This window comes from Gopherus evgoodei, chromosome 1 (genome assembly GCF_007399415.2).
Source record: "Gopherus evgoodei ecotype Sinaloan lineage chromosome 1, rGopEvg1_v1.p, whole genome shotgun sequence".
In the NCBI taxonomy this organism is placed as follows: Eukaryota; Metazoa; Chordata; order Testudines; family Testudinidae; genus Gopherus; species Gopherus evgoodei.
This window is the reverse complement of record NC_044322.1, coordinates 363429644-363438645: the sequence shown is the minus strand read 5'-3', so window position 1 is coordinate 363438645 and position 9002 is coordinate 363429644. Positions and strand designations below refer to the sequence as shown.

Sequence of the window (9002 nt, the reverse complement as noted above, 5' to 3'; positions counted from 1 at the left end):
CAGCTGGGCCAGCAGCCTCCCCCTTTCCCTTGGAGCAGCAGCTTCTCCCCTTTCCCCGGGGCCTGAGCCCCCCACATCCCTGCCCAGCTCCAATTCAGGTGGCCGCAGGTGTCCTTTCCCTCGGCCACGCCCCAGAAGCAGCCGCTCCAATCAGCATCTGGGGGTGTGTCCCCCGCGGGGCAGCGAGCCAATGGCAGCGTGGGGCGTGGCGAGCCGGTGGGGGGGGGGGAATTCAGCCGCACGTGCTGGCGCGGGCAGGCCAGAGGGGCGCATGGAGGGGGCGGGCGCGGCTGTGGCTGGCGGCGCCGGGCCCGGGGACGGGGCGCCCGGCAAGGGGAGGCCGCTGCAGCCCGCGGCCAAGGGGCGGGAGCTCTTCAGTAGCCCGCGGAAGGAGTCCGAGGTGAGAGGGGGCCGGGGCGCCCCGCTGTGGCCGGGGTCCTGGGGCCCTGCCGGGGGAGCCCGCCCGGGGTTCCGGGACCCCCCGCCCGCTCTGCCCCGCCCGGGGCTCCGAGACTCCCTGCCCTGGGACCCCCCCCCCCGCCCGCTCTACCCCGCCCGGGGCTCCGAGACTCCCTGCCCTGGGACCCCCCCCGCCCGCTCTGCCCCGCCCGGGGCTCCGGGACCCCCCGCCCGGGGCTCCGAGACTCCCTGCCCTGCCCTGGGACCCCCCCCGCCCGCCCGCTCTGCTCCGCCCGGGGCTCCGGGACCCCCCGCCTGCCTTGCCCGGGGAGCCCGCCCTGCGCTGGGCTCCGGGACCCCCCGCCCGCCCGGCGGAGCAGGGGTAACTGCCGGGGGGGGTCTCGTGGCTGTTCTTAGCCTCCGCTCGCAGCCGCCCGGGCGGAGACCCCCGGGGCCCCTGATCCGCCCCGACCCGGGGCTGGTTCCTAGGGCGGGGAGGCTCCAGCGACAGGAGCCTCGGTCGCTACTGGCCCGGCCGGGCGGTGCTGGGCTCGGGGCGGGTGCTGATGCTGATGGGGCCGGGCGGTGCTGGGCTCCCCCGGAGCGGGGCCGGGCGGTGCTGGGCGCGGGGCGGGTGCTGATGGGGCCGGGCGGTGCTGGGCTCCCCGGAGCGGGGCCGGGCGGTGCTGGGCGCGGGGTGGGTGCTGATGCTGATGGGGCCGGGCGGTGCTGGGCGCGGGCCGGGCGGTGATGGGGCCGGGCGGTGCTGGGCTCCCCCGGAGCGGGGCTGGGCGGTGCTGGGCGCGGGGCGGGTGCTGATGGGGCCGGGCGGTGCTGGGCTCCCCCGGAGCGGGGCCGGGCGGTGCTGGGCGCGGGGCGGGTGCTGATGCTGATGGGGCCGGGCGGTGCTGGGCTCCCCCGGAGCGGGGCCGGGCGGTGCTGGGCGGGGCGGGTACTGATGGGGCCGGGCGGTGCTGGGCTCCCCGGAGCGGGGCCGGGCGGTGCTGGGCGCGGGGCGGTTGCTGATGGGGCCGGGCGGTGCTGGGCTCCCCTGGAGCGGGGCCGGGCGGGTGCTGGGCTCCCCTGGGGCGGGTGCTGGGCTCCCCTGGAGCGGGGCCGGGCGGGTGCTGGGCTCCCCTGGGGCGGGTGCTGGGCTCCCCTGGAGCGGGGCCGGGCGGGTGCTGGGCTCCCCTGGAGCGGGGCTGGGCGCGGGGCGGGTGCTGATGCTGATGGGGCCGGGCGGTGCTGGGCGCCGGGCGGGTGCTGATGGGGCCGGGCGGTGCTGGGCTCCCCTGGAGCGGGGCTGGGCGCGGGGCGGGTGCTGATGGGGCCGGGCGGTGCTGGGCTCCCCGGAGCGGGGCCGGGCGGTGCTGGGCGCGGGGCGGGTGCTGATGCTGATGGGGCCGGGCGGTGCTGGGCTCCCTGGAGCGGAGCGGGGCCGGGCGGTGCTGGGCGCGGGGCGGGTGCTGATGCTGATGGGGCCGGGCGGTGCTGGGCTCCCCCGGAGCGGGGCGGGCGGTGCGAGTGGGTCGGTGGCTCGAGTCGGGGCCGCTCCGCTCCCGGATCGGGTTACAGACCCCCTCTCCCTCCCCGGGCCACCTCCCTCCGCCGGGACGTACAGCAGCAGCTGGGGCTGGGCACCCCGCGCTCCCCCCTCGCTCAGCCCGCGGCGCCTGTTGCGGCTTCGCTCCCGGCCCGGCTGGACCCGCTACGGAAGCACCAGCCTGCGAAGAGGGGACTCCCCCTGGGCGGAAAGTGCAGGGGCCGGGCGGGCTGGGGTCCGGCCGCGGGGGCTGAAGTGGGGAGGGACGTGTCAGACCTTCCCCCGCCTGGGAAACCGGCGGCCAGGGCCAGGGAGAAGCTCTGGCCGCAGGGGCTGAAGGAGAAGGCTGGTTTCCCCTCTAGGGTGGCTACCCTAGTGACTGGCACCCAAGGCGGTGGGTGCGTGTGACCCATATAGAGACGCACCGGGTGCCTGCTCTGCAATGATCCTTCTAGGGGGTGGAGATTTGTCAGACGGGTGGGAACAATCTTCTGCCAGCTCAGGTGCTCTGTCTCTAGCCACAGCTTTGCCAGGCTAGGCCTGGCCTCTTATCTCCTGGGTTTGGTGTGAGCGCCCATCTCTGTCGTGTCTGAGTGCTGCCTGCTTCTGGGTGCCTTGGTGAACCGTCCAATACTGTACATACAGAGAGACTAACATCCCTGAGTTACACCCGTCAGATGATTCCCTGAAGCATGAGAAACCAGTCAGCTGCCAGGGATTAGGAAACTGCCATTCCCATCAGGTTATTTCATAACTGTTCATTACGGGATTTCTTCCCTCTTTCTCTGAAGCGATTGGTTCTGGCAGGCAGTGAGAGGATACTGATTAGATGGATACTGGGTATCATCCAGTTAGGCAGTTAAATACAAAGTGCTGCGCATTAGAAAACATAATCCGAGCTATACATATAAAATGATGGGCTCTAAATTAACTGTTGCCACTCAAGAAAGATCTTGGAGTCATTGTGGAAAGTTCCCTGAAATCATCCACTCAATGTGCAGCGGCAGTCAAACAGCGAACAGAATGTTGGGAATCATTAAGAAAGGGGTAGAAAATAAGACAGAAAATATCACATTGCCTGTATGTGAATTCGTGGTACGCCCACATCTTGAATACTGTGTGCGGTTGTGATCGCCCCATCTCAGAAAAGATATATTGGAATTGGAAAAGATTCAGAAAAGGGCAGCAAAAATGATTAGGGGTCTGGAATGGCTTCCATATGAGGAGAGATTAATAACGCTGGGACTTTTCAGCTTGGAAAAGAGACGACTAAGGGGAGATATGACTGAGGTCTATAGAATCGTGACTGATATGGAGAAAGTAAATAAGGAAGTGTTATTTACTCCTTCCCATAACACATGAACTGGGGGTCATCAAATGAAATTAATAGGCAGCAGGTTTAAAACAAACAAAGGAAGTATTTCTTCACACAACACACAGTCAACCTGTGGAACTCCTTACCTGAGGATGTTGTGAAGGCCAAGACTATAACACGGTTCAAAAAAGAACTAGATGAATTCAATGGCTATTAGCCAGGATTGGCAGGGATGGTGTCCCTTTGTTTGCCAGAAGCTGGGAATGGGTGACAGGGGATGGATCACTTGATGATCACCTGTTCTGTTCATTCCCTCTGGGGCACCTGGCATTGGCCACTGTCAGAAGACAGGATACAGGGCTGGATGGACCACTGGTCAGACCCAGTGTGGCCATTCTCAATTCCTACCTTGATTGTTAGCAGTATTTGTTTAACACTTGGATGGAACCCCACAGATGTCTGTAAGAGTTTATAATCCTGATAGGGAACCAGGGGAGATGGAAGGAGGAAGGCTGCACCGAGCAAAGCTGGGGGCTTAGCAGACCAGCCCGACATGCATTGTGTTAGATTTATAAAAGAACCGGTATCATTTTAACGAGAGGGTTGCTGTGGGAAGGATTCTGGGAAGAAGAGTGATTTGACAGCCACCACCTGGCGTGTAGGATCAAGAAGGACCCCGGGTCCAGCATGGGAGAAAGTAGAGAGGTGCTCATGGGAAAGAGAGCAGAGGGGTTGAGAGGGGGCAGAAGTGGCAGAGGACAGGGTCTCACTGAGGCTGCTGTTGATTTCAGAGGGAGGAGGATGGGACTTGTCTCTGCCTATTAGTACCAGTGCAGCCAAGGCTCTACCAAACATGTTTTCAGTTCATTTCTCTCTCAGCCAAAACCTGCTGTAACTTCCTTCCTGCCATTTCCATCCCTTTTGCTTGTGACATTCTTTGGGGAGTTTATAGCTCTGATTTGGGGCACCTCATCTCCACGGTTGTGGGTTTTCTTTGATGCCAGCTCCTGGGAATCGCTTACCCACTTCTCAGTTTAACTCTAGGTCTGAATATGGTAGAAGAGAGATGAACTGCGATGCTGGGGTAACCCAGCTGAATAGACCTATGAAGTGAGAGCTTAATGTGTAGAACGCCGGTGGGTGGCAGGAGGCTGTCTCGGTGGAACAGGATTGGCCGTGAACTGTGAAAACCTGTTGATGCTGCCCTATGCTCTGCAGGCGTGAGTTGGAAGCTTTAGTTTAACCATAGCTCATACTTGGGCTTGGCACTAACCAAGATGCAAGAGAGGTGGTCTCTTTCCAGGCACGCCCAGTTCACCTGGGCACGGGCACAGACAGTGCATTTTCTGGGGTCCGAGGTGCAGGATTCTTTTGGTTTTAGCTCTGTGTGTCACAGCCCCTTTTCTGGGTGGATTAACGTTTGCAGGCGCAAGGTCTTAACTGAATTCCTCTGAGGCTTTAGAGCTCAGAACTGCAGTGTATTTGGCCTAAGCATTGATTACATGCTGCCCTTTGTGCAGTCAAGGCTCCCTAAGGGTGTGAACGGAGGGTCTGACGGAGCTGGGGACAAGGTGGCGAGACATCTCAGTTCTATTTCTGGCTCCGCTGCTGACCTGCTGTGTGACCACTGTGACTCTGCAGGGGCTGATGGTAAAACTGACTGTTTATCCCAAGAAAACTCCTTGCAGGACCTGACTTGTTTTCTTTTAAACCCAGAACAAGTGCTTGATAATGTTGACTGGTCCTGAGGGTGTTTATGCGGGGCCATGTCGGCTTTCTAGTACAGACAGGTAATGGGACACTGGGTCTTAAAATCATATCAGTCTTCTCCCCACCCACCACCACATGTGGTCTCCAATGTGATTGTGACAGGCAGTTGGCCAAATTCAGCCTGTTAGTGATTTATCACAGGCAAAATCCATTGACTTCAGGAGATTTTCACCCACCTAAGGCAGGACTGAATTTGGCCTGATATTTTATGAACAGCTGGAATTAGAGATGAATCGCTTACGCCATTTGAAAGCAGGGATTTACGGTGGCGATGCTAAAAAGCATTGGTGTCTACCTCCAACAGTGCTCAGAAAAATGTCTGCTAAAATCATACTGGAGTTCAAACAGAGAAATAAAGTAAGTTGGTAATCAGAATGATGTGAATGTAAGAACTGAGACCTCATGACCTACTCCAGCTAAAGACACTTTACCATTGGAAAACCAGGGGGCCAGGCTCCCAAAGATACAAAATGCCTTCATTCTAAGCCCTGGTAGCTTTCACTGGTCTTTCATATTTGCTTATTTCTCCTGGATCCAGGGCTGAATACAGCAAACGTGACACTTCCTTAGCGTGCTAAATATACAGACATAACGAGTCTTCTCAATGCAATTTAAAGGGGGTGGGTGTTATCCCCACTTTATAGATGGGACATTGAGGAAGAAGGGAGTTGCTTAAAGCTGTACTGTAAATTGGTGGCAGAGCCAGGATTAGGGTCCAGAAGTACCTAATTCCCAGTTTTACTCTGTCCCGTAGAGTCGGCCATCTTGTGCGGTTCTCGGCCCAGGGACTTTTCACTCCCTGTGGAAATCTGCTGGATTTTGCAGGTGTATTGGCACTTTCAGCTGCTGCCATTTGGTCCATGCCTACCCATTGAATCGTGCTGCCTGCCTTCTCCTCCACTGATGGGGATTATTGGGCAGGAGAACGTCGGGGAGATAACCAAGGTTGAAACTTGCTCCCTATTATAAATTCATTTTTCCATCCCCAGTTTCTTCAAAAACAATCTAACTGTTCTGGAAGTTCACCTGCCAATTCTCGCCCAGGGTACGTCTTCTATGGAGTTTGGTAATGGTTGGACAGTTTTAATCCTGTGGTACTTGTAGACCTCAGCCAGACTTTCAGGTTTGGCTCGTGATGGTTCAAAAATGTCTCGGTCTAGGAACATAAGAACGGCCGTACCGGGTCAGACCAAAGATCCATCCAGCCCAGTATCTGTCTACTGACAGTGGCCAATGCCAGGTGCCCCAGAGGGAGTGAACAGAACAGGGAATGATCAAGTGATCTCTCTCCTGCCATCCAGCTCCACCCTCTGACAAACAGAGGCTAGGGACACCATTCCTTACCCATCCTGACTAACAGCCATTTATGGACTTAACCACCATGAATTTATCCAGTTCTCTTTTAAACGCTGTTATAGTCCCAGCCTTCACAACCTCCTCAGGTAAGGAGTTCCACAGGTTGACTGTGCGCTGCGTGAAGAAGAACTTCCTTTTATTTGTTTTAAACCTGCTGCCCATTAATTTCATTTGGTGACCCCTAGTTCTTGTATTATGGGAATAAGTAAATAACTTTCCCTTATCCACTTTCTCCACACCACTCATGATTTTATATACCTCTATCATATCTCCCCTTAGTCTCCTCTTTCCCAAGCTGAAGAGACCTAGCCTCTTTTATCTTTCCTCGTATGGGACCCTCTCCAAACCACAAATTGTTCCATGGGCCTAATTGAGAAAGAGGATTTTACTGTGCATTATGGGTACAGTAGAAACTCAGAGTTACGAACACCTCGGGAATGGAAGTTGTTCATAATTGAACAAAATGAAATGGTTCTTTCAAATGTTGACAACTGAACATTGACCTAACACAGCTTTGAAACATTACTATGCAGAAGAAAAATGCTGCTTTCCCTTTATTTTTCAGTAGTTTGCGTTTAACACAGCACTGTACTGCATTTGGTTTTTTATTTTTTTGTCTCCGCTGCTGCCTGATTGCGTACTTCCGGTTCCAGTGGGGCCTGTGGTTGACCCGTCAGTTCATAACTCTGGTGTTCGTGTCTCTGAGGTTCTGCTGTATATTGAAAGGACATACAATGCCCGATCATTGGAAGTGATTTGAACATTTGGAGGAAAAATTTGGAAAACTTCACCACGTTTGGTGATGGTGGTGCATTTTGGGCCCGATCCAAAGCCCATTGAAGTCAGTGAGTTGTTGCTGACATCAGCGGGTTTTGCATTAGGCCTTGTTCTGACCATCTCTGCAGATGTTATCTGTCATTCATGATTATGAATATTGATGATGCAAACTATTACTGCTGGCACCCGCCCATGCTCTAACACTAAAACAGGATTTAGCTTGGAATGGTGGAATTTTTTTTTTAATCTGCACCTGACCTATCAACTGATAGTTTTCAGGTTCTAAAGTCACTTCTTTTTAGTTGATATTTGCGGTATTTGTAGTTCTCCCATGTGCTGTCTCTCTCATCAGAGATGTTGCATGTGTTTACTCAACTTGCTGTCTTCTTTATGATGATCATTTACAAAAGGTTTATGCCCCAATAACCAATTTCAGATCTCATGTTTTCCATCCGGTAAAGACACACGCGTAGCCAAAGAAATTGTATTCCATATAGGCCAAAATATAGCCACGGGACATTGTTACGTGGCTGAAAAAGGGAATGGATGGTGACTGTAGTGATAATTTGTCGACTCCTAGGAAACGTGAAAGATGCCTGTATAATTCTGTTGGAACATGGTTTGTGGAAACAAAGAGAATGTCACATTTCAAAAAAGGGGGTGGGGAGAATGTCACTATTATTAGGTACTTCTGTTATCCAGCTCTCACTTCATTATATACCTGTCTCACATGGGCTGATAAAATCTAAAAAAAAGCAACAAAACTTCAGTACCCGACTTTGTCACCATTACTCACCTTAAGTAGTACCTCACTCGGTGAGTAGCCTATTGCTGAGATTACTCCTGCATCGAGATCCTTCTCTATGGCCCCTGTTCAGGAAAACATCCTGGGAAGGGATTTTCCATTTGTATTTGAGGATTCCCACATGGGTATGAGGGGCTTTGTTTTCTTCTTTGGTGGTTTAAATGCGGGGGCTCGTTTCACTGTATCCTACCAGAGCTTTCTGCTTAGGAGCAAACTGGGTTTCCATTTGTACCATAGGTCAGAACATGATCAGATGAGAAATGATACATTTAAAAGAAGGCCAGGTCCTTTTTGTAAGAGCCAGACTCTGTGGCAGGTTGTGGGAGCATGCGGTACCTGCGTATTGCCCTGTGGAAGCCTGGCCTGCTTCCTGTTGTCATGCCGCAGAGGTGCCCAAACATGGCTTTGAGAGGCTGATAAAAATAGCTCTTCCCAATTGACCCTGTGTTTTGAGCAGGCAGCAGATCCTTCCACCCGGCTCTGGAGAACTGGGTCAGTAATGAGGGTCATGTATGCTTGGGTAAGTGTCCCCTGATTCGAAGGCCATGGTGTGGTTTAATTTGACATGCTCCTGATAAGCCTTAATGGAAACCTTCATCCTTGGTGCTGGGAAATATGTGCAGAGAGACCCCTGGCATCCTCCCAACGTTCTCCCAGCCCCTCACCTGGGGCTGCCTTGATTTTTCCTGACAACCCAACGGCTACTACATGGGCCTGATGGAAACGTCTTGTCTCCTCCAGCTCTTTATTTTAAGCAGAATATTCTGAAGCTATAAATAAAAGATGCAGCATTCAACCCGGACGGTTCTTCCCTGGACTGCACAGTCTGTGTGTGTGTGTGTATCGACTGTGATTGTCCCATTTCTCCTGGACGTGTGAGACAAGCCCCTCGGTTTCCTGTCTTTGTATTCATAAAAGAATCTCTCTCCCCCCAGGGCTCCGTGGACTGCCCCAGTGTGGAGTTTGAATACGGGGATGCCGACGGCTATGCTGCTGAATTATCAGGTAAAGAAATGTGCAAAAAATGGAGGCGAGAG

At 54.7% G+C, this 9002-nt stretch overlaps 1 protein-coding gene across 6 annotated transcripts in view; it reads left to right on the top strand.

Annotated features, from left to right (window-relative positions):
• Positions 1-271: 271 nt before the first annotated feature.
• STRIP2 (striatin interacting protein 2) overlaps positions 272-9002 on the top strand; it is a 159177-nt gene continuing 150446 nt past the window's right edge. For 4 of the 6 annotated variants that reach the window (XR_004002694.1, XR_004002713.1, XM_030580983.1 and 1 more), the window contains exons 1-2: positions 380-400; positions 8901-8970. Coding sequence is in view for 1 of the 6 variants with exons in the window: in XM_030580645.1 (XP_030436505.1) it covers positions 272-400; positions 8901-8970 (199 nt within the window). In the remaining 5 variants the exon portion in view is untranslated. Of the gene's footprint in view, positions 401-8900; positions 8971-9002 lie in introns of all 6 variants that reach the window. The other 2 variants (XM_030580645.1, XM_030580817.1) reach the window with 2 other exon arrangements.